The 22933-nt window shown below is 53.7% G+C and overlaps 10 protein-coding genes across 10 annotated transcripts in view; 8 read left to right on the top strand and 2 right to left on the bottom strand.

The window, feature by feature from the left end:
- Positions 1 to 718: 718 nt before the first annotated feature.
- Positions 719 to 3044, top strand: DICSQDRAFT_184078 (cytochrome P450; the record flags this gene model as incomplete). Its single annotated transcript, XM_007371249.1, has 13 exons — positions 719 to 811; positions 877 to 991; positions 1048 to 1065; positions 1131 to 1150; positions 1214 to 1225; positions 1288 to 1353; positions 1405 to 1510; positions 1567 to 1709; positions 1781 to 1997; positions 2061 to 2070; positions 2138 to 2437; positions 2514 to 2720; positions 2792 to 3044. 13 exons carry the CDS (start codon positions 719 to 721, stop codon positions 2958 to 2960), a joined length of 1476 nt encoding a protein of 491 aa, XP_007371311.1. The 3' UTR covers positions 2961 to 3044.
- A 446-nt stretch (positions 3045 to 3490) lies between these two features.
- DICSQDRAFT_130358 (cytochrome P450) lies at positions 3491 to 5588 on the bottom strand (the record flags this gene model as incomplete). The annotated part of the gene is made up of 9 exons (XM_007371248.1): positions 3491 to 3590; positions 3649 to 3798; positions 3860 to 3988; positions 4051 to 4322; positions 4379 to 4392; positions 4451 to 4574; positions 4641 to 4908; positions 4967 to 5207; positions 5393 to 5588. The coding sequence occupies 9 exons, from the start codon at positions 5586 to 5588 to the stop codon at positions 3491 to 3493; spliced, it is 1494 nt and encodes a 497-aa protein (XP_007371310.1).
- A 652-nt stretch (positions 5589 to 6240) lies between these two features.
- DICSQDRAFT_72433 (cytochrome P450) lies at positions 6241 to 8344 on the bottom strand (the record flags this gene model as incomplete). The annotated part of the gene is made up of 10 exons (XM_007371247.1): positions 6241 to 6340; positions 6397 to 6546; positions 6613 to 6741; positions 6808 to 7079; positions 7135 to 7148; positions 7202 to 7325; positions 7389 to 7656; positions 7715 to 7917; positions 7980 to 8095; positions 8149 to 8344. The coding sequence occupies 10 exons, from the start codon at positions 8342 to 8344 to the stop codon at positions 6241 to 6243; spliced, it is 1572 nt and encodes a 523-aa protein (XP_007371309.1).
- On the top strand, positions 8343 to 8582 carry DICSQDRAFT_150665 (uncharacterized protein; the record flags this gene model as incomplete). The annotated part of the gene is made up of 1 exon (XM_007371246.1): positions 8343 to 8582. One exon carries the CDS (start codon positions 8343 to 8345, stop codon positions 8580 to 8582), a length of 240 nt encoding a protein of 79 aa, XP_007371308.1.
- Positions 8583 to 9248: 666 nt separating this feature from the next.
- On the top strand, positions 9249 to 11600 carry DICSQDRAFT_141621 (uncharacterized protein). The gene is made up of 3 exons (XM_007371245.1): positions 9249 to 9479; positions 9531 to 11234; positions 11298 to 11600. Exon 2 carries the CDS (start codon positions 9541 to 9543, stop codon positions 11209 to 11211), a length of 1671 nt encoding a protein of 556 aa, XP_007371307.1. The 5' UTR covers positions 9249 to 9479; positions 9531 to 9540; the 3' UTR covers positions 11212 to 11234; positions 11298 to 11600.
- A 905-nt stretch (positions 11601 to 12505) lies between these two features.
- On the top strand, positions 12506 to 14032 carry DICSQDRAFT_72440 (HAD-like protein; the record flags this gene model as incomplete). The annotated part of the gene is made up of 3 exons (XM_007371244.1): positions 12506 to 13278; positions 13332 to 13507; positions 13566 to 14032. Coding segments are annotated over 3 exons (1416 nt in total), but the record flags the coding sequence as incomplete, so codon positions are not given.
- A 1484-nt stretch (positions 14033 to 15516) lies between these two features.
- On the top strand, positions 15517 to 17817 carry DICSQDRAFT_184074 (CNDP dipeptidase). Its single transcript, XM_007371243.1, has 7 exons — positions 15517 to 15613; positions 15702 to 15921; positions 16320 to 16846; positions 16900 to 17106; positions 17189 to 17494; positions 17549 to 17591; positions 17658 to 17817. The coding sequence occupies exons 1-7, from the start codon at positions 15525 to 15527 to the stop codon at positions 17706 to 17708; spliced, it is 1443 nt and encodes a 480-aa protein (XP_007371305.1). The 5' UTR covers positions 15517 to 15524; the 3' UTR covers positions 17709 to 17817.
- A 909-nt stretch (positions 17818 to 18726) lies between these two features.
- Positions 18727 to 18918, top strand: DICSQDRAFT_72425 (uncharacterized protein; the record flags this gene model as incomplete). Its single annotated transcript, XM_007371242.1, has 1 exon — positions 18727 to 18918. One exon carries the CDS (start codon positions 18727 to 18729, stop codon positions 18916 to 18918), a length of 192 nt encoding a protein of 63 aa, XP_007371304.1.
- A 38-nt stretch (positions 18919 to 18956) lies between these two features.
- DICSQDRAFT_175348 (uncharacterized protein) lies at positions 18957 to 19578 on the top strand (the record flags this gene model as incomplete). Its single annotated transcript, XM_007371241.1, has 3 exons — positions 18957 to 19117; positions 19178 to 19451; positions 19504 to 19578. The coding sequence occupies 3 exons, from the start codon at positions 18957 to 18959 to the stop codon at positions 19576 to 19578; spliced, it is 510 nt and encodes a 169-aa protein (XP_007371303.1).
- Positions 19579 to 21911: 2333 nt separating this feature from the next.
- The window catches only part of DICSQDRAFT_72464 (O-methylsterigmatocystin oxidoreductase), a gene marked incomplete at both ends in the record, with an annotated part of 2988 nt that continues 1966 nt past the window's right edge, over positions 21912 to 22933 (top strand). Inside the window, 3 exons of the mRNA XM_007371240.1 lie at positions 21912 to 22060; positions 22122 to 22310; positions 22370 to 22541. Coding sequence (XP_007371302.1) covers positions 21912 to 22060; positions 22122 to 22310; positions 22370 to 22541 — 510 coding nt within the window. The remainder of the gene's footprint in view (positions 22061 to 22121; positions 22311 to 22369; positions 22542 to 22933) is intronic.

The raw sequence follows: 22933 nt of genomic DNA, 5'->3' as shown, positions 1-22933 counted from the left end.
AGCAACCATATATAGCGCTCTTTGCTGGACTCTGAGAAATTCTTCACCATCCTCTCCTGTACCATAGCAGAACTTGGACATCCACCACTGATACCACTATTCTTGAGCATTATCTGGATATTGTACCTCTGTATCACTACTGAAACAAGCACATTGTAACAACTTAAAGTCTTCTATCACATGTTATTGCCCTTCTTCTAATAGACTATAAAGCTGCTTCTATGGCCTTAAAACAGACTGGTTTACAACTAGTGTATGGATGTCTATGATAGATATTATTACATAAGAAGTATACAAGATGTGTGACTGATAGAACACCAATTGCTCAAATTGAGGCCTGAGTATACTGAAGTCAACATGTAAAGTCCAAGTTGTGGCCCAAGTACCCCAAGTACCCCAAGTATATAGACTTGGGTCAAGTCCGTGTACTTGGGACCAAGTACATGGACTTGGGGCCAAGTACACGGACTTGAGGCCAAGTACACGGACTTGAGTCCAAGTACATGAACTTGGGCCCAAGTATGGGTCCAAGTCTGTGACGTTTTCCTGATGCAACGAGCTAACCATCATGTTATCCATCGGACAAACCGCCCTATATACGCTCCTAGGCGTTGTGGGGCTAGTGTTATGGAGGCTCCGCGCTTTCTTCATCCGGCCCTTCACTAGCGAAATCAGAAACCTCCCTGGTCCTCCTTCACCGAGTTTGATATGGGGAAACATGAAGGAGATCATGGACGAAGACAACTCGGTTCCTCAGGAACGATGGGCAGACCAGTATGGCCACACCATCATGTACAGGGGCTTCCTTGGCGTACGTACGATGTGGCCGATCATGCAGCTATTTGCACTCGCTACTAATACCAAACCTTGTCACAGATGGACCGTCTTTGGACTATGGACACGCGAGCACTGAATCACATCATGACGCATTCGTTTGTATATCAGAAGCCCTCCCAAGCTCGCCGGAACCTTGCTAGAATTCTTGGAAAGGGTCAGTACACGTTCGTCGGAATGGCTTCGATTTGAACTAAATCGTTCGTGATCCAGGCGTCTTGTTCACCGAAGGTGAGCTTGGTAGACAGCTCTCTCTCTGGCAGTCGATAGACTCACACCGCGATGTCAATCATCAGGCGACCAGCATAGACAACAGGTCTATTCCTTTCTAAAACAATCACCCTCAACGTATAGCTGACGGTGCTCTGTTGCTGTGCAGAGGCGCGTCATGGTACATAATTACCATTTCTCACGCTGTCATGTACGTGTCTCCGTCCTAACCCCTACCTTCAGAACCCCGCCTTCGGTCCAGCGCAGATTCGTGCACTCACCGAAATCTTTGTCGAGAAATCCATTGAGGTCAGTACACGGCCTCACATATAGAGGCGCTGCTGAATCCTTGACAAACAGCTCCGTGATGTCTGGAACGACGAGGTATCTGAGAGCCAGGACGTAGCTCGGATTAACGTCATCAAGGAGATCAGCAAGATGACTTTGGACGTGATTGGTCTTGCCGGTATGATCCCCGCTGAGTCGTCTAGCAATGCCTGACATGGACGCGTACTTTGCTAGGTTTCAATTACCGCTTTGATGCTCTGAAGGCTGAAGTCCCGGAGAACGCGCTCGTAACTGCATTCAATCAGTTATTTGACCCACAGCCCCGTATCACTTTCATGATGATCCTGCGAAACTTCTTCCCGATCTTCAGCATCATCGTATGTTGCATCATCGACGACCTCTGACTCTACAGGAAGGGTGACTGATCACAGGGACTGCTTCGTAACAGCCTGACAAGCAGACAAAGCGTTTCGATCATGCTCAGGACGTCATGCGCCGCATCGGCATGGAACTTATCGCGGAGAAGAAGGGTGAGATCTTGCACAAGGCAGCAGAAGGCAAGGAGAAGCCTCATGGTCGCGACTTGCTTACTCTACTCCTCAAGGCGAATATGGCGACCGATCTCCCCGAGAACCAGCGGCTCTCTGACGAAGATGTGCTCGCCCGTACGTAGCGTCCTCATCTCGCCAGGCGCTCGTATTGACATCACGTCCGATTGCGCTTTTCAGAGGTGCCTACGTGCGTGATTGTAGGCTCTACCGCCTTCTGCTGCGTTCTGATGTCTCGTCTCTCGTTGCTCTCATAGCTTCCTCGTGGCCGGCCATGAGACCACGTCGACGGCGACGACGTGGTGTCTCTACGCTCTGACGCAAGCCCCAGAAGTCCAGAGGAAACTTCGCGAGGAGCTCTACACGCTCGATACGGACACCCCGACGATGGATCAGCTCAATAACCTTCCATACCTTGACAACGTCGTCCGCGAGACACTGCGCTTACACGCACCCGTGCCGGCGACGACACGTGAGGCGACCATTGACGATGTCATACCCGTCGGAGAACCCTTCGTCGACCGGTATGGACAAATACAGGACACTGGCAGCATCAAGTCAGTTGACCTCACTTAGGATGCAAAGCACCCGGCCACTTAGCAGCTGCTGACGGATGCGTTCTCTTCCATCCAGGATATCGAAGGGCACCCCGATCTTTATTCCCATTCTGGCGATCAATCGCTCCAAGAAGCTCTGGGGCGAGGATGCATTCGAGTTCAAGCCCGAACGTTGGGACAACCTCCCGGATGCGGTCTCAAGCATTCCTGGCGTATGGGGCCACCTCCTTACATTCCTTGGTGGCCCCCGCGCGTGCATCGGATACCGTTTCTCACTGATCGAGTAAGTCTTCAGTATTGTTATGCCTTCCTAGCGCGGAGGCGGACTAACGGGACCGACGGTGTGCTTGTCAGGATGAAGGCTTTGGTGTACACGCTCGTGCGCGCTTTCGAATTTGAACTCGCAGTGCCTCCTGAGGACATCCAAAAGAAGTCCACCATCGTGCAGCGCCCAATCCTGCGTAATGCACCTATTCAGGGCAGCCAAATGCCGCTGCTACTCAAGCGGGTCAAGCGTGCTTAGGGCCCAAGGAACAGAAGGGAAATGACTGGTTTGGGGTCATCGAACGATTTGACTTGTCTGATTAATGATATTATTATAAAATGCACCGAGAAACTATGTGGCCAGGCTGTCAGACTGCACACATTCGGATGAAGTCAGAGCACTACCTCATGGGTGCCACTGCGAGTACCCCAGGCTCAGCGGGACTGATATAGAACTATAGCTCAGTCGCCGCCAGCCATCTATTTCATGTTCATGAGTGCTCTTGGCATTCGTGCCGGACTCACGCTGCATCGACAGCTATCCGGAAACTCTCGCATACAGTTTCGAACCGCGATCACTGGTCAAAGTTAGCGTTCAACGTTCAACGTTCAACGGTGACGCAAACTAGAAGGAATGTCTTGACATCCGTGCTACTCGCGGGTTGCATAATCAACCTCGATACCATCACAGCTCGGTTTAAAGAGCACACAAATGCAAGTCTACTCTCCTTCGTGACTACTATTCCTCTTTCATAACCACTAGCCCTCCTTCATGGCTAGCAGTCGCTTTTAGGCGGCTGTCGGGTCGTCTTCGCTACAAGATGTACGAATCAGCATCTCAGCTTCCGGAGAACGAGGCTTGATGACGCAGTCGAAAGGCTCTGGATATCTACAAGCCGCACATGTATCAGTGTAAGACCGACTCTTAAGGATCGGAAAATACTCACGAGATGACACCATGGGTCATTTTCACTCGGTCGGCGAGGCAAATAGGCTGACCGTGCTCGTCGAGGGGCGCTTCAATCGACATGGTATGTAAGATCCTTGACACAGCCGCATAGACGGATCCCTCGGCGAAGTAACGACCCGGACAAATCCTGCAAAGAGTGTTGTCGATGAGTTCAATGAGTAGTAGTATGAAGGAGACGTGCGACGTACCTTCGTCCGTAGCCGAAGACTATGGTAGCTGGATCTTGGACGTTATGATCTAGTCTACCATCTTTGAGGAAACGCTCTGGGTTGAATGCCTCCGGGTCTTGGTATATTCTTGGATCTCTGACATACGCCCTAGTAGTTGAACCGACAGACTCAGCCATGACATATTCAAGGTCTCGTGGGGAGAAGCATACCATGGATTGCATACCACTGCAGAACGCGCTGGAATACGGTAACCGCCGTACTCGTCTTCCTCTATTGAGTAGTGAACGAGGGCAAGCGGCACCACGGGACGCCAGCGGAAGCACTCTTTGATGACCGCAGTTACGTAGGGAAGATTGTCTTTGTCTGCGAACGTGGGAAGGCGATGTGGCCCGACAACGGTATCGAGTTCGGCCTGCGCACGTTTCTGGAATTGCGGGAAGGAGGCCATAGCAATGTAAAATGTCTGGAGTGTAGAGAGCGTCTGTAACGTGTAGCAGTCAGTCTACGCTCATTACTGTATGGTAGAAGGCAATGCACCGTGTCGGCACCGCCTAGATGAGGTATACGTCAGCCGGGGTTGCTGCTGATAGGTGTAGTACCTCAACATACCGGCGTAAGCAGATGCGATGGCATTCTTCGACCACTCCTCCTGTTCAACTGCAGCTTCTTCATCGAGATGAGACATGCGCTCAAGCAAGCCACTGGCCATCGAGGGCACAGGGGAACCCTCACGCTGAGACAAGGGTGTTGATACTTCGTCAGCTATCGAACGAATGATAGGCTCCTAGCTATCACTCACCAAAGCAGACATAGCAGCCTCCCATGGTAGGTCTCGCATCTTTCGGACAATCGGGTACCATTCCGCGGCTTCCCGCTTGAAACCCGCTCCAGGCATGAAAGATGGAAGGAATCGCAGGATTGGGAATGGCTCGACCAGATACTTTCCGGGAAGGAAGGCCAAAGAGAATGTGGCCATAGCTGTCTCTGCGATACCTAGGTAGTCCGTGTCCTTGTGCTCGTCTACATCAATGCCGTAACCCACTCGGATAGTTATGGCACCAAATAAGCTAGGCAAAGGATAAGGTTAGACACTATTCCGCACTGCGCTAATGTCCCGGGGCTCACTGTCGCCCATGGTGAAGGAAATTCTTGGGATCTTCTACAACCCGAAGTAGGTATTTACAGGCCTCCCGTTCTTGAATTGGACGGTAGCGGAGAACGGCGTTTGGGTGCATATACTCATGAAAAAGGCGTCTCGTCTTCCTCCACTGGGGGCCGTAACCATTGACCGAGAATAGCCACGTCCACCCTGTCCTGAGGCCAAACACAACGTCAGTGATATACATTGCCTCCGAAAAGTATGTTCCTACAGGGAAGCCATGGACGAAAAGAGCCTGCCGGAGTAGTTGGAAGAGCGCTTCTCCAACAAGTCAATGGCGGCTTTTTGCGTGCCGAGCACAATCATCGACTGGCCGCAAACATTCAGATAGACGATATCTCCTGTCTATGGGATGAGGGAGAGCAGGAGATGTCAGAGGGAATTGGACGTACCATACTTCGCAGTTAAATCACGGAACGCTGGCTCCATATCCCGCTTCGGAACATCAAGAAGGTTACCGATGATAGGGTAGCCGGGAGGACTAGGAGGTAATGGAAAAGCAGCGGCACGGCGAAACCATCTAGCTCTCACTAGGAGCGCAGCTAGTACAGCAACAACGATGATAATCAGAGTAGGGAGGTCTCCCATGGCTGTGAGCGATTTGGGTTGAGGAGAACTGGTGAAACTCCGGGCTTTATATACCAGGATGCTGGACCTTATCTCGCTTTATCTGGATCGTGCAGTCATGTGTGAGGACCCAATCTATGGCGGAGTCGGAGAGGGTTCAAGACGGTCCAAAGAGAGCGCTGGTCGAGTGGGATACAGCCCAACATTCAAAGGCAGAGCTTTCATCCAGAGGAATCAGTTTACGTCAGGAAACCACGCTCTGAGGAAAGGCGTACCTCTCAGCAGGGGTTCTGAGCCGTCCAATTATACGAGCCCAATCGAAGAGGCCTTACCATAGCTTCCTTTCGCTTCCATACGCTCGGGGGAAAAGAGGACATGAGAAAGTACTCAGGCCCTGCAGGCTTCCTTCTTCGGAGCACGCTTCGACAATGAGCTCCAGACGCCAAACCCCACAAGACTGTCTCATGTGATGCAAAGTTTGCGAGAAGGCATGCCGTCGGCGTTGCGGCCGGTAAGGCACCTCGTCATCTCGTCTATATCATCTGGGAAGTGGTATGCTACCGATCGAGGGCATTGGTACGACACCGTGATTCGACCTGACTACTATGTGAAGGCAACCGCGCTTCAAGCTATCACAAGCCTACTTGCTTTGCCAACGCTCGAGAATTCCAGATCACGCACTCGCCGCTTCAACCTCGCTGCACGCATTACGAATCAGCGTTTCTGCCTCCGGAGAACGAGGCTTGATGATGCATTCAAAGGGTTCCGGGTAACTTGACCCCTCAATCAGCGAAAGCAGAACTTGACCGTGATCACAGGGGAAACTCACGAGATGATGCCGTGAGTCATCTTGACCGTCTTCGCGAGGTCGATGGGTTGACCAGATTCATCACGGGGTGGTTCAATCGACATGGTGTGCAGGAGCTTTGACACGACAGCAAAGAGGGAAGCCTCGGCAAAGTGGCGTCCTGGACAGATCCTGTGAGATAACACTACGATAAGCATACGCGCTACCGGTTACAGCTAACGTCGCTTATGTGCACACCTTCTCCCATAGCCGAAGGCAATTCCAGCAGGGTCTTGTACGTCAGGATCTATCTTGCCGTCCCTGAGATAACGCTCGGGCTTGTATGCTTGCGGGTCTGGATATAGTCGTGGGTCTTGGGTGTACGCCCTAGTGATGTTCACTCAGCGTCCGAGTCGGGTCCGAGTCGCTAGCGAGACGAAATTTGCCACATACCAGATATTGAATACCATGGCGGAGCGCTTGGGGATACAGAACCCCTTGTATTCATCTTCCTCCATCGACACGTGGATCAACGCAAGAGGGGAGACTGGTCTCCAGCGCAACGATTCCTTGATGAGTGCAGTCACATAAGGGAGATCTTCTTTGTCTGAGAAAGTTGGCAGACGGTGAGGCCCAACTACAGCGTCGAGTTCAGCTTGAGCGCGTTTCTGCACTTCAGGGAACGATGCCATGGCAACATAGATGTTCTGCAGCGTAGAGAGCGTCTGGGACAGGGACTGTCAGCAGACCATTCTGACAGTATCGGGCGCACGAACGAACGGTATCAGCACCACCTAACAGACACTCGTTTCAGGATGCTCTTTCCAATCATGGTCGTAGAACGTACCTGTGTAAGCCGCCGCGACGGCATCCTTCGAGAACTCCACCTGTTCGGCCGCGGCTTCTGGGTCGAGACCCGAAGTACGTTCCAGGAGCCCGCTCGCCATCGAGGGTAGGCCACGGCCCTCGCGCTATCGCAGTACAGAACCTCGCATGGGCTACTTCACGAAAGGGAGGGTGCCGCTACAACTCACCAGGGCGGTCATAGCAGCATTCCAGGGTACTTCTCGCATCTTGCGAACAATCGGTGACCACTCAGCAGCCTCCCGCTTGAAGTGTCCCCCTGGAATGCACGAGGGGAGATAGCGTAGGATGGGTACCAACTCGACGAGATACTTTCCAGGGAGGAATGTCACAGCAAAGGCCGCCATAGCCCTCTCGGCTATCTCAAGGTAATCAATCTCCTTATCGGTGTCGACATCGATGCCGTACCCCGCCCTGATGGTGATTGCTCCGAACAAGCTAAAGGTGGCTCCTGTAAGTATGGACGTTGATTGGAAGCTAGATATCTGGAACTTACTGCCGACCGTGGTGGAGGAATTCCTTCGGATGTTCCAAGAGCCGCACAAGGTATTTGGTGACCTCACGCTCCTGAATAGGACGGTACTGCTTCACCGCGTTGGGATGCATGTACTCGTGCAAGAGTCGCCTCGTTTTCCTCCACTGTGTCCCGTAGTCTGCGACTGAAAAGAGCCACTCCCAACCCGATCTAGATATTGCCATCTGTGAGCCACCGAGGTAAAGATGGGCGCGGACGACTGGGGCACTTGCAATATAGACATGACGGAGAACAGGCGACCCGAGTAGTTCGCCGAGCGCTTTTCCAGTAGGTCGGTTGCTGCTTCGTGCGTGCCGAGGACGATCATTGGCTGGCCGCACACATTGAGATAGACAATGTCGCCTTTATATGGTTCAGAACCAGCGGAGCAGGAAGAAAAACGTGACCAGGCGTACCGTACTTGACATTCATGTCGCGAAACGCGACATGCATATCCTTTGTAGGGACGTCGAATATGTTGCCGATGATAGGGTACGATGGAGGGCTCGGGGGGAGTGGCAGCCTTCTCCGTCGCGACGAGATCTGTAGGACCTTCCAAAACGCAGAGGCAAATGCGACGGAGAGAAGCCAGGGAATAACCAACTCAAACATGGCCGCGAAGTCTGGGGTGGTGAAGATGAAAATGACTTGCGCAGCCATGGCCGCAGGGCCCAGGGGTATAAGTACCTCTCAAAATTGGCCTAAGAATATAACACTAGCTTCGCATAGAATGGAAGTTCGCATTGCGTGCCGCATGCTCAGACGGGAGAGATTTTCAGAGACGAATGAAGCGTGGCTGTGGGAAGCGACCTCCATTGAGAGTGACGGTGAAGTACCAGACAGACACTGAATGAGTAGGCGACGCTTACGACCGTGTCAACGCATCCAGCGAAAGCCTGATACTGGTCGCTTGTTTGTATCATGGAAGATGTGGACAGGACGTCCGCTAGATGAACCTGAGTAGAGTTCAGTGATATGAGTGTCCAGTAAACGGACGTCGAGCTCTTGCTTCGTGTTGTTCGCTTTCTTTCGCTGGCAGTTAGTCTCCATTATCATAGATACCTGAATTGATGTAATCGCGGTTTTGGGGTAGCGTTACATGTGCACAATGACAACTCACGACTTACTCTACATCGCGCACTGGAAGACGGGGGTCCGCAGAAGCCCAAGACTCCCTTCCGCGTTCTCTTGGTCCAGGGTTAGCGCATGCTTGAGATACTGAGCCAGTGTTTCCGCCCTGATGACAATGCCGAGACCTTCTTCGTTCCGGGTCTTGTAGCCGTAGAGTACCAGAGGTTAGCGACTCCGACGACTCGTGTGCAGCGTGAAGGCCTGGACAAGGAGGTGCAGCCGTCGGATTGAGCCGAGACCATCACCGGCAGTTGCCGTGTCCCTTGCACCAGTTCCATCTGGGCGCCACGCTCTCTCCTCTGGATCGCAGCAACAATTCCTGGTTCCTTTGAAGTCACTGACTCTGCGCTGCGTATCTCTAGCTGCGATCAGAACCACAATAGCACATATCTTAAGTGTGTGGATGCAGGAAGAACACCTCTATGCCCATCGAACCGCGATATCTTGCACAGCACCTCCCATGCGACACGCTCACAATGCGGAGACCACGCCGTCGTCGTCCTTGACGTCTGTCGTTGAACGACTTTCTCCGTTTTTCCGTTTCGCCCCTCTCCACAGTATACTACTTCGGTCTCCCTTGGGACCTCCAAAACTCGCTGCTAACGTTCACGCCAAGGTGAGTATATGCTCAGTGGGCATCAGACGCATAGCTCAACCTTGTGATCAGGCAGTCCAGTATGGCAGCTACTTCGGGTCCAGCAACGATGCACGCACATTCTGTCTCAGAACTCCGGCCTGAAGCACCCGCGAATGATTCGCATCCGTTGGAGACGCTTCCCGGACAGGCCTCCAAGCGAGAGGTGTACAAGGGCTACGTCAGAGCTCAGCGAAGCGCGCACAACAATCTCGCACCAATCCATCGTTTTCTTCCGACTGAGATTCTCATTGAGGTGTTCGCCCACATCATACCAACATCTTGCACGGCTCTCTGTCTCCTCTCCGTATGCCGCAAATGGCGGTACATCGCCCTGAGGACCCCAGAGTTCTGGTCCGACCTACTTCGCATACCTGTCGTAACGCGGGCAGCTGTTCGAGGGGACCCGGCCGGGGTCGAACGCTTTCGAACGTTCTTACAGCGATCGGCTCCTATCAAGTTTTCCTTCAACGTTCTATGCCTCCCATCGCACGTCTCGGAGGTCCTGGGGGCCCACCTGAACCAGATAGGAGGACTCAAGGTTCGCGTCAGCGGTGACGAAGCCGTGGTCTTGTATGGCTGGCTGGCAACGGGGATGCCTCTCCTGCAGGAGCTCGAAATCTTTCACAAAGCCGCTTACCCTCTGAATCCGTCGTATAGAGATGCTCTCCGCGCGCTCCAGTGCACCGACTTCGACCTACCACGGCTTCAAACCCTCCGGGTGTCACCCGCGTTCTTCGTACCCGGCCTCGCCGTGCCATCCTTGCAGACTCTGCACGTGGGCGGATGCTGCTGCGATGATTGTCGTGGAGACGGGAAGACGTACACGTTGCACGATCTGTCGTCATTCCTGAGGCGATGTCCATATCTCTTCTCGGTAAAGTTCTCGATGGGTTCCGAACCGCTTAGCGAGCCCGGGGAGCTCTCTCATCGCCCCGTCTCCCTACCCCAGCTGAAGACCCTCACCTTTGAGCACTATCAAGCTTACTCCCTTCGTGACGTGCTGTCTAGTCTCATCATTCCTCACACAACCATCGTGCGAATCAACTCGGAGACCTTCGCGCAGGGCGGCGAGACGTATTTCCCTCCTGCTCTCCGCAAGCTCCCTCTACCCTGGGCTCTGCGCTCCCTGCGCGTCGTCGTCGGGACGTGCACCTGCGACCTCCTCGGCGCGAACCTTCGGAACGAATCCGGCAGGGTCAAGGTCGGGTGGAAGACGATCGGCGTCCTCAACCGCCGCACAGAGATCTTCCGCGACTTCGCCGACCTCTTCGCCTCCCCCGCCGTTTCACGCCTCCACATCTCCGTCGCGTCAAATCTGTACCCCACGTGCCTCGATGGCCCCCGCATGGCCGCGCTGCTGTCGGCGTTCCCGCAGCTCACGTTCCTGAGGGTGGGCAGGAAGTGCCACGACCTCTTCACGTACCTCCTCGCACAGTCAGACCCTCCACCGTGCCAGCGCCTGGATCACGTCATCGCTCTTTGGAGCGTCGCGTGGGAGGACGAGTTTTGGGAGAGCTGCGATCTCGTCGAGAAGACCCTCGCGCATCGCGCGGGTCTTGGATTGAGACTCTCGATACTCGACTTGAGGTTCCGCAGGCTGTATGGCCTGAAAGAGCAGGAGATTGACGTAGACCTGCAGGTTGTTAGGAAGGGCCTCGAGGAGAGATTCCGGCCGCTTGCGGAGAAGGTGGAGATCACGATCGAAGTATAGCTAGGCGAGAACTTGAAGGGGAGGTAAGATGAGCCCTTGATCGGGTGCTAGGATATGTGGCATGCTTATGTATCCTGCTTTTCTAGAACTATGCATCACCGTCATGGCTGTCCTGGGAGGGATCGCATCCGAGAACAGCGCGCACAAGAGGTAATCGTCGGCTGACTTGACCGGCTTGCGCTGGTCGTTCAGTACCGGATTCCGAGCGTTCTACCCGATTTCAGCTTTGCTCTACGCTGGTAAGTATCCAAGTCATGCAGTAGGCAAGTCTGGTAGCAACTGTGTACATGGAAGACGTCTACGTAGACTACAAGTACATACCGGGTGAAGCGGAACGAAGTTGTGGAATACCGGCCCGCGAGCGCTTGTCTGTAACTCGCTCCTTCCTGCAGCCTGTACACAGAAAGAACACTTGGTCCCGAACTGTCATGGCTTTCGGTTCGGAGTTGGGATGCGACTAGCCCTACTGCTATGAATGCGCGTTACGCATCGAAACTTTTGCACTATAAGACGTACTTCTCGGCACCATGGCACGACAAATAGCACCAGGTACGTGGATAGTTCAGCTGCTGTCCACTAGCATTCACTCAGCACGCGGGCAGGGCATGCACGATCACTTCATAGTAGCTGCTCGCGAGAGTTGCACGATGTGATAGAGTTTCGCTCCTCTCGCCTAATGTCTGTGTCTGAATCAGGACTATACCTGCAAGCTACCTCATGCTGCTGCAGATAAAGAGCCACCCCCGTACGAGTCCGGATGGCCGTAATGGGCTAAACATCAGATTGCGCGATTACCTTGGCAGACGTATGACCCTAAGATCGAGCTGGCGAGCTCGAATGAGCATAGACGGTCCATATCCGCGAGCGGTTGTGTTGAAAGTGGTACGTTGTTTCGTCCTGACGGATAACTCTCACCAGCCGCGCGCGCTGTTCGCAGTCATATCGCAATTCGCTGTGGGATCTTCCAACCGGTGAAAGGGTAAAAGACGCCAACCTGATGCGCCACTGCGTTGCTTGAGCGGACTCTGCTGACTGAAGTCTCCAACGAGGAGCGCGGCTGGACCGTCTTTGGGCTTGGACGTCAATAGCTGAGGACATACTTATAGGACGCGGTCCCCCGGATCCTGCAGGACGCCGCTGCGTAAATCTCCCCATAGTCTGTCTCGCGTCATGCCAGTTGCTACACAAATGCCTTCTACTTCGCAAACGTCCGGAAGGTGAGTCCCGACCCTTCTCTATTCCTCTGAATCCATACATTCGACTTATGGGTTGTTGCTGATTCACATACTTGAACAGGGCTTGTGAGAGCATCATCGTCGACTTCGGCGGCGTGCTATTCACTTGGTCTGCGAACACGATGACCCCCGTCCGCCCTAAGCTCCTGCGCCGCATCTTCTCGTCTTCCATCTGGTTTGAATACGAGAAGGGCCACATATCGGAGCAAGAATGCATACAACTCGTCGCAGCCGAGTTCTCCATTTTCGAAGTAGACTTCACACGCGCGTTGAAGAGTGCGCGTCGGTCCGTGCGTCTCAACACCTCCGTCTTCGACCTCTTGCGCGACTTGAAGAAGCACACCGGTGTCCGCATCATCGGAATGGCAAATATGTCGAGCACGGAATGGGATCTGCTCCGGCGCAAGATGGAGCCGGAGGTCTGGGCGCTCTTCGACCACATCTACACCTCGGCGGACGTCGCCCAGCGCAAGCCGAGCATTGGCTTCTTCAAGCATATCCTTGATTCTGCCCGACTCGTCCCGGCTCGCACGGCGCTGATCGACAACAGGGTGGAAAATCTCGTTTCTGCCGCCTCCGCCGGAATCCGAGCTTGCTTCTCGTTCACGACGGTCGACGAGCTGTCTCGCTCGCTCAATGCAGTCACCCGGAACGCGCTCGCTGATGCCGAAGGGTGGTTGCGCCGTCATGCTCAGGAGATGTGGTCGGTTACCGACTCGGGCGTCAAGCTGGAGGAAAACTACGCCCAACTCCTTATATTCGATGTCACCAGGGATGCGAGCTTAGCTAATATTGGCACGCCATCGAAGCTTGCAAACTTCTGGAGAGGTACGTTTTGACTGATTACATGGACCGTTTGCATAGGGCTGATCGATGTGCAGGAAGAACTATCAATACTACGGTAACATTCCCCCACGACCTGAACACGACATCCATTGCGTGCACTGCGCTTGGTGTCTTCCCACAACAGATGAAGGACGACATCGTTGACGAGATATTGTCCATCAAGACCTCGGAAGGGCTTGCGCCTACGTACTTCGACAGTACCCGTCCTCGGATAGGTACGCAGCTCTACGCATCCCCGCTCATACTCTGATCTCGAGCTTATGCTCCACATAGACCCCGTGGTGAACATCAACGTCCTCACCTTTCTCTATGCGAACGGCCGCGGCCACGAACTTCCCGAAGCCCTCGACTGGGTCCAATCCGTGCTGCAAACGCGCGCATACGAACACGGCACGCTCTACTTCGCTACTGGCGACGCCTTCCTCTACTTCCTCTCACGCCTCCTTTCGGTATCACCCTCGGTCCGCCAGCGGCTCGGCAAGCTCTTCGTTGAGCGCGTGCAGGAGCGCTGCGGGACTGAGGGCGACGCGCTGTCTCTTGGAATGCGCGTCATCGCAGCGGCGTCGGTGGGAGTGCGGGCTACGCTCGATTACCAGCGGCTTCTGTTGGCGCAGGAGGAGGACGGGTCGTGGCCGGTGGGGTGGATGTACAAGTATGGTTCAACGGGGATGCGCATTGGGAACAAGGGGTTGACGACGGCGGTGGCTGTCGCCGCCATTCGCAAGTTTAGAGCGATGTGAGGTGAGAGCTTTTGTGGCCCTTGTGAGTTCGTCACGATCTGATGGTCGCATGTTGGCGGACTGGCAGCGTGCTGAAGGACTCAATTAGGTCAGTGCTACTGAGCGTCGATCTCCCTGGACGGGGCTGCGATTCACCGCTCCCCTCTTCAGATACACTACCGTTTCGCCTTTGCAGATATATACACAGTACACACGCTCATATGGCGATGGCACGAGACAGTAGGATCAAGTTCGCAGTTCGTCAAAAATCAGCAATTGACCTCATCAAGGTTCGCGAGACCTCCATATCGGAGTGCGCTACACCCAACGGAGCTTAGTTGTGGAAGCAAATCTGGTGATCATCGAGTGCGGTGATATTCCAAGCTTAGTTGACCAGTCACGTCTAGATAGCACGTCGACACAGAAAGAAGCATCATAATGTAATTCAATACATGCTACTCTTTGTTTCAAAGCTTACACACTACCCGCGTGGGCGAGAAGCTCTTCCGCTGCACTCGATCGTGGTCTGACATTGCATGAGGCATGAGAAAGGCTCCAGATAGCTTACGACAAAATCATACAACAAGGGTCAGTATGCATTTCTACGTTCGTGCACGAGAACACAGACCAGGTAAGCCCTTGTTTCTTGGGCGCACCAGTCCTGTCTCTTAGAGGCTCGAGGACGAATGCTTGCGGTATCGATGCTAGCGTGATAAAGAGTGTATCCTCTGTGAAATGAGCACCAGGGCATATCCTGTAACGAGAGCCGAGACGCCTCGCGTCAATGACCCTATGGCGAGACGAGACGTGGCCAATTAGACACGTACCGACGTCCATACCTAATGACATAGCCTAGGTTCTAGGATATCGTGGGCGATTTCCCTGCACATGATAGGAAGTGGTCTTGATGAGTAGATATCCGTACTGCCCGGTCCGTCTGATACAGCCGCGGGTCTACGAACGTCCCAGTGGATATCGTAGTCCCCCGCTCAGGTAAGGAGATGTAGAGTGCGCTAAATGTCTGGTATTGCCTATGTGAGCTCCAGACGACTCCAATGAGCGCGAAACGTACGTACCCGGAACCTGTAGCTTATGGGAACCGCACGAAGAGATCTTCAACTTAGGCCCTCTTCCACCGCTTTTCTATCATATGTAGTATGTTTGGGAAACATTCAATATCGACACTTCCTTGTCCAAGACCACATGCGCCAACGCCTTCCCGCTCATCCACACATTTCAGCTAGCATAGGAGGGTTGAGGTAACGCGCGACCAGACACTTTGTCTATGACGCGTTCAACCCATGACAACATATCGACCGCACACCTGTACCGTCGACGGCCGACATGAAGCCCATGGTAGAAGACGAACGAGAGGACATCCTGCCAGTGGGCCCTTCGACCAGAGATTAGATAAGATGCAGGGAGGGTGTCCGTGCCGGATGGCGGCATGCCTACTTGAATGATCTGCTCTCCCCTGCTGCCGATCGCTCATCTCGACCTCGACACCCATATCATGGCGGCCCCCGCAGAGTTCATCAAGTTCATCGACGACAATGCAAACAAGTTCATTGCTCGTCTTGGCGAAGCCGTCGCTATCCCCAGGTGAGGCGTCCTCTTTGTCTTCCCAATGCTCGTGCTGTTGCCGCACGATAAAGTCCTTGGCGCAAGCTCACATCGCTACGCTCTACAGTGTGAGTGGGAATGGCGCGCATCGCCCGGATGTCTTCAAGATGTCTGCATGGCTGGATGGCCAGCTGAAGAGCCTTGGTGTCACGACGAGCCTTGTCGATCTCGGCAAGCATGTCATGGATGGCGAGGAGCTGCCGCTGCCACCTGCGATCTTGGGCAGGATTGGCGACGACCCAAAGAAGAAGACGGTGCTTGTGTACGGGCATTATGATGTACAGCCGGTGAGTGTTGCAGTCTAGGTTTTGGCGTGAGGGTCTTGGGCCTATGCTTGCGAGATTGGATTGGTATTCCCCTGGACGCAGTATGCTTTCGGGCAGAGGACAGGCTAGCTCATGTGCGCACACCAAGAGATACACGAGTGCAGAGTGCACGGACGCATACGGCCTAGCATCTCAGCCCGTAGACTTGATGCTATGTCAAGTGTTGGCACGTGTTCTCTCGCCAGCCAGAGTCTTGCAGGGTAGGCTCTGCAATCGTTGAGCTTCGTCGCACCATACGGGCTGGAAATTGCATACGTGGAGATTCCCGTTCAAATTTGCAGTCACTAGCTGTCGCGACGCCCGCTGGTACACTCAGAGTTCCTCATGCGCGACCAGCTAACATGAACGTTGTCCCACAGGCAGAGAAGAGCGACGGCTGGGACACAGAGCCCTTCAAGCTCGTCGTCGACGAGAAGACAGGTCGCCTCATCGGCCGCGGCTCGACCGACGACAAGGGCCCCATTCTCGGCTGGCTCAACGTCCTCGAGGCGCACAAGACGCTCGGCCTCCCCCTCCCCGTCAACTTGCGCTTCTGCTTCGAGGGCATGGAAGAGAATGGCTCCGAAGGTCTCGACGACCTGATCAAATCCGAGACTGCCAGGGGCAACGACGGCTTCTTCGGCGGAGTCGACTGCGTGTGCATCTCGGACAACTACTGGCTGAACTCGCGCACGCCCTGTATTACGTACGGGCTGAGGGGGCTCGTGTACTTCAAGCTGACAGTGTCTGGCCCGACGAGGGACCTGCACTCGGGCGTGTTTGGGAGGATGGTGCACGAGCCGATGACGGACCTGGTCCTGTTGATGAGCAAGCTCGTAGCGCCTGACGGGACGATCCTCGTACCAGGCGTCGAAGACCTAGTCTCGGCTGCCGATGAAGAGGAACGGTGAGCAGACTCCTACGTGATTCCTGTTCATGCGTGCTGAATTGGCCGGGCAGCGCGATCTACGAGAAGCTCGACTACTCCGTCGAGGACGTCAATGATGCCGTCGGAGCCCCTATCACCCTCTCGGACGACAAGGTGACGGTGATCATGGGTCGCATGCGCATGCCCTCTCTCTCGTTGCACGGCATCGAGGGTGCGTTCTACGGTCCAGGCGCCAAGACTGTCATCCCCGCCTCCGTCTCCGGAAAATTCTCTATCCGGTGAGCCGACCCCCTCTCTATCCCTATCAGACGGATCTGCTAAGATACGATCATCGTACTCACCTCGAGACTACTTGTACAGGATTGTCCCTCCGCAGACCCCAGAGCTGATCGAACCGCTCGTCATTCAGTACGTCGAGCAGGAGTTCGCCAAGCTGAACAGCAAGAATAAGCTCAAGATCGAGAACCTGCACGATGGACGGCCGTGGGTCGCGGACTACAAGCACTGGAACTATGAGGCCGCGCGCCGCGCGACGCAGGCGGTCTACAGGCGCGACCCGGACCTCACGCGTGAGGGCGGCTCGATCCCGGTCACGCTAACGTTTGCCGAGAGCTTGGGCGTGAACGTGTTGTTGCTGCCGATGGGCAGGGGAGATGATGGGGCTCAGTGAGTTTGACCAATCTGCACGATGGTGCGGGGCTGATAGTCCTTGTCTTTCAGCTCGACGAACGAGAAGCTTGACAGGTCGAACTTCATCGAAGGGGTGAGTAGTCCCTTTTGCATGTTATTGCCGAGATTGCCTAGATCACGACTGACACTCTCTACGCAGAGCAAAGTTTTGGGCACCTACCTGTACGAGGTCGGGGCCATCAAGGCATAGACATGTACAACAACACAAGGGTGTACGAGAAGGACAGAAGAAGTCGTAACAATGCGCACTGTATCGAATCCAAGTCTCCTTGCTTGTATCAATCTATCATTGGTTGCTGTGGTACCCTTCCTCTCGGTCGTTGCGTGGCTGCTCAGAGCGCTGAGACGCCTCATTCTCATTTGCAACACGAGGTGCATTGAAGGTCACCTCCTCCAAGGAGTTTAGATTGGGTCTCTTAAACTCTAGGTGACCATTGGACATGACGTGCGATCACGGCAGATGACTGGCCCCCCACCTACTTCCAGCAGGATTGCAGCGACACGGTCCACTGCCTAGATCAGGTGTGTACCCCCGTCAGTTGCAGATCGACGCGCTGCCGATACATAGCGTACAGAACCCCACAGAGCACGTCGCCGCGCCCACGCGGATGTAGCACGTGGGAGACTTCGTCTCCCGTCCAGGCATACTCGGTACCATGTCTGTACTCCACTCCGCGATTCTCCGCTTTCGCGGAGGGAAGGTTCCATGGCAAGCGGAATCCGACTATCAACTAGCGGGAGTATCCAATGCACCTACAAGGCGTTTATCCAGGTCCGCGGACGTCCTCAATGGTGTGAGCACTATCTTTTCGCCCCAGTCCTTGTGTCCACGATCGTTGGTATCCAGTGTCGAGCTTAAGTACAATCACAAGCACGGTACTCGATATAGCAACATTCAAACCTTCGTGCTTGAACGCTCTTGGAAGTACTTATCTAGCACCGGACCACTCGCGCGTGCTGAACGCTCCTGCACAGTGTCTGCACCCAATGCTGTCTCCATCGCACTCGCAATAATCTCGCTACTCATAGGAGTCAGGCAGTTCTATGGCCGCCGTCAGAGTCTTCCCTTACCCCCTGGGCCTACCCCTCTGCCACTTGTGGAAACCTGTTCGACACTCCACAGGTGCCGGACCTCAAGTTATACCGTCATCTTACGGATCGATATGGTATGTCGTCCCCTTCCCTCGCCACTTGCATGCCCCTGAATCATGGTGGACATATTACGCGACATCGTATATCTCAATGTCCTAGGCCGACATATGATCATTCTCGGATCGTACGCAGCGGTGTCCGACTTACTCGAGAAGCGATCGGCAAACTATTCGGACAGGCCACGTACGGTAATGGGGGAACTGTGCATCGTGTATTCCTTGCCAGGCTATCATATCATGGCTTACTGAGAGGGTCTGGGACCGGCTTCACCTGGGCCCTGACCGTGATGCCATATGGGTCGTTCTGGCGCAACATCAGGCGGGCTCTGTATCAGCGCTTCAACTCTGACGCGGTGTCTCAGTTCCGCCCTGTTCTGCTACAAGAGACACATAAGCTGCTCAAGAGACTCACAGCCAGTCCAGATGACGTGGTCGAGCACATTCGACTGTAAGCTTTCTCAAGTGCTTTTCGTTCTTGACGCATGGTGTGCTGATTGGCTTGGAACAGCACCATCCAGGTACTCAAGTGCGTCCGTGATGAAAATCACATTCGGCATCGAAGTGGATACTCCAGGGATGAGCTCGTCATGCTTGAAGACAATCTCGCCAAAGCTTTCGAAATGATATATGCCCCCGGCAGCTATCTTGTCGAGTCGTTCCCTTTTCTGCGGTACGTCCCTGTCTGGTTCCCGGGTGCAAATTTCCAAAAAGATGCGGCTGACTTCAAGGAAATATTCAGCACCGGTCTGCACAAGCCATTCGACGTTACGTCGAAGAATATGGTACCACACTGCATACACGTCCCTCCAGTACGATGCCTAACATTCCATACAGCGCTCTGGAGAATACCTTTCGAGTCTCGCCTCCTCCTTGGTGCAACAGGCACAAGCGGAAGGGGAACCTGACTAATTATCAAGGGAGGCAACAGGAATTATCTACAGCGGTATGCCCGTTCGATGTCTCGTAAATGGCCTCGTGTTGACACTCTGCCTAGCTGGCTCTGACACTGTATGTCCCCTAAACGGGCGTCGATAGTCTCATGCAAACGAGGACTTCGCAGATCAGGTCCGTTCTCTTCCTATACATCCTCGCTATGGTCCTGCACCCGGAAGCGCAATCAAAAGCACAAGCCAAACTCGACGAGGTCATAGGGAGCGAAAGACTCCCCCACTTCAGCGACAGAGAATCTCTGCCATATGTCGAAGCTATTATATTAGAGTGCCTTAGATGGAGGCCCATTACTCCCTTCGGATTCTGGCATGCGTCGCTTCAGGAGGACGAATATCGTGGATACAGGATCCCGGCAGGGTCCCTACTCATCCCTTGTACATGGTAATGTGCCCATGAGTCGTACTGAAACGAATTTGAAGTTGCACTATGACCCAAATAGGGCCATCACTCGAAACTCGGAGCACTTCGTCGACCCAGCACGGCAGGGATTCGGATATTTCCAGCTGGAGAAAAGTCTCTGAAAAGGGGACGCGCGAGGTAAACAATCCGTAGATATGTGGCATCTCTGGACAAAAGTCATTGAAAAACGACGGGCGATTGCCTTTTGCTTCCCCATTCCATCGACTTTTCTCCAATCGAAAACATCCGATTCCCTGCCGTGCAGAGAAGTTCATGCCCGAACGATTCCTGAATCAGGAAGGCCAGCTCAGAAGCGACATCCTCGACCCCCAGCTGTTGGTATACGGTTACGGGAGAAGGATTGCCCTGCCAAGCCTCGAAACCTGTTCATTCTGACGCGATGTGTCCTGTAGGAGTTGTCCTGGGCGCCATTTGGCGCAATCATCCCTGTTCATCACAATCGCGTTCCTGTTGCACACACAAGACATCCTGCCCAAGGGGAATATGGCGCATAGGATCGTATCGTAAGTCCCGCATTTGTGCTTTGACTTGACAGAAGAGTTGTCAAAGCTGGACAATCTAGACACCCGGAGGGCCTCGAGTTCAGAGTGCGAGTCCGGTCACGACAAGCGGAGACGCTTATTCAGTCGGACTGCGCAGAATCGTTCTGATCTTGGGAATGTCTTGCAGGAGGATCCCATGCGATGGGCGACGAGGCGGATATGATGGCACTTGCTGGCCTGGCGCGACAGGCCGATAAGGGATCGCGGATCGGACAGAGCGAGAATACCCTATTGAGCTATGTTTCAAGGGTTACACAGGTTCTGTCTTGACGTGTGGTTGAGTAGGCATGCATATAGGATGTGACGGTCCACGGAGGCCCGGGAGCGTAGGCCGTGTGCGGCGGGTAGTGCCGCAAGTTATATATGGGGTAAGGAGAACATGGGGACAAAGTAGTAGTAGAGTCACGGACCACCGCTGTCGTACTGTAATTCGGCGTCTACATGGCCACGTCAACGCGAACTGACCCTAAGCGCCTCCACTGCATGGAAGTCATCTTCCTCTTTGACACAATGTGAGATCGCCCTCGTTGTCGTTAATGCGGGCTCGAGTATAGCTACCGATACTCGAGGGTGAGCATTGAGGGGTCAAGAGAGCTATATTATATCTTCACACTTCCCAAATATTCTAACTCTCGTCAGGTGCACAAAAGGTACGCTCTATTCTCGATACTTTGGCATTATTTCATCTACGATCATCATCTGTGTGCAGGTGATATTGTCACCGTACGCCTTGCGCATAGCCTCGGCAGCAGATATTGCTCCCTGTCGTGGGGGTTATTCCTTGGCCCCCCATGTCATAGCTCGCAATTGGACCCTCCAGCACCTGAAAGCTATTTGCTGCCTCAGCCCGTGCGGCACGGCTTCGGGTCAGACATATACGCATCGGATTATGCCATTTGAGGATATCTAGGCATACGGATCTAGAGAGGATCGCCCGTGTGTGAATGGAGCCCCAAATCCGAGGCACCCCACTATGCCGGCATAAATCGCCTCCAGGTTTCACATAAAACTCGCTAACATCCCTCATGACGCTGCTCTGTGCCCTCAATTGCTTTTTCCTCCATCATGGCTTTCGATAGCAGTACTGGCTGGGTCGCCGTTACTTTGGCCGCTTGCTCTGCATTTTTGCTATGGCAGAGACTACGTTCTCCACTGTCCGCTTATCGCCATCTCCCGCTACCTCCTGGACCCCCTGTGCTCCCCTTCATTGGTAATGTACTCGACATACCCTCTGGGGATAACCCTGAGACCGCATACCGTGACCTAAATGCGACATATGGTGTGTCTTCAACATCTAAGCGATTCTTCCCGCTGTCGCTGCTGACATCAATGCATTCATCTCGCGCAGGCGACATTGTGTACCTGGACGCACTGGGCACGCCCATGATCATCCTCGGAAGTCATGAAGCGTCCATAGACTTGCTTGAGAAACGTTCTTCGATCTACTCCGATCGGCACTTGGCTCTCATGGCACAAATGTGTGTTCTTCGCGAAGTTCACACGTCTTGTCATTTAATTTGAAATTCCACTTCATTGTAGCACCGGGTTCGGCTGGCTGTTTTCGATGATGGCGTATGGGCCGCAGTGGCGGAAGACAAGGAGCGCGTTCCACCAGTGCATGAATTTGGCCGCCATTCCCCGTTTCCGCCCGGTACAAGAGCTCGAGACGAAGAAGTACTTGCTCAAGTTACTTCGGGACCCTAGTGGATTTGCGGAGCATGGAAGACAGTACGTACGTCTGACCCACGTATCTTCTACCAGCTCTTCACACCTCATTGACTTATCAGTCTAATTGGAGCAATTATCATGCGTGTGGCGTACGGCATTGACGTAGAGGAAGAGGGGAATCACAAATACGTCAAGATTGCCGAGAACACGATGGACGTCTTTAACGTCGTCTTTCAGCCTGGGCGATACATCAGGAAAACGTCACGGACTTGGACCCATACTTGGGCCCAAGTTCATGTACTTGGACTCAAGTCCGTGTACTTGGCCTCAAGTCCGTGTACTTGGCCTCAAGTCCGTGTACTTGGACTCAAGTCCGTGTACTTGGCCCCAAGTCTGTGTACTTGGTCCCAAGTACACGGACTTGACCCAAGTCTATATACTTGGGGTACTTGGGGTACTTGGGCCACAACTTGGACTTTACATGTTGACTTCAGTATACTCAGGCCTCAATTTGAGCAATTGGTGTTTTATCAGTCACACATCTTGTATACTTCTTATGTAATAATATCTATCATAGACAACCATACACTAGTTGTAAACCAGTCTGTTTTAAGGCTGTAGAAGCAGCTTTATAGTCTATTAGTAAGAAGGGTCAATAACATGTGATTAGAAGACTTTAAGTT

The sequence above is a fragment of the Dichomitus squalens genome (assembly GCF_000275845.1).
Source record: "Dichomitus squalens LYAD-421 SS1 unplaced genomic scaffold DICSQscaffold_94, whole genome shotgun sequence".
Classification (NCBI taxonomy): Eukaryota; Fungi; Basidiomycota; class Agaricomycetes; order Polyporales; family Polyporaceae; genus Dichomitus; species Dichomitus squalens.
Note: the sequence above shows the minus strand (reverse complement) of the source record. Positions and strands in the feature narration are given on the sequence as shown.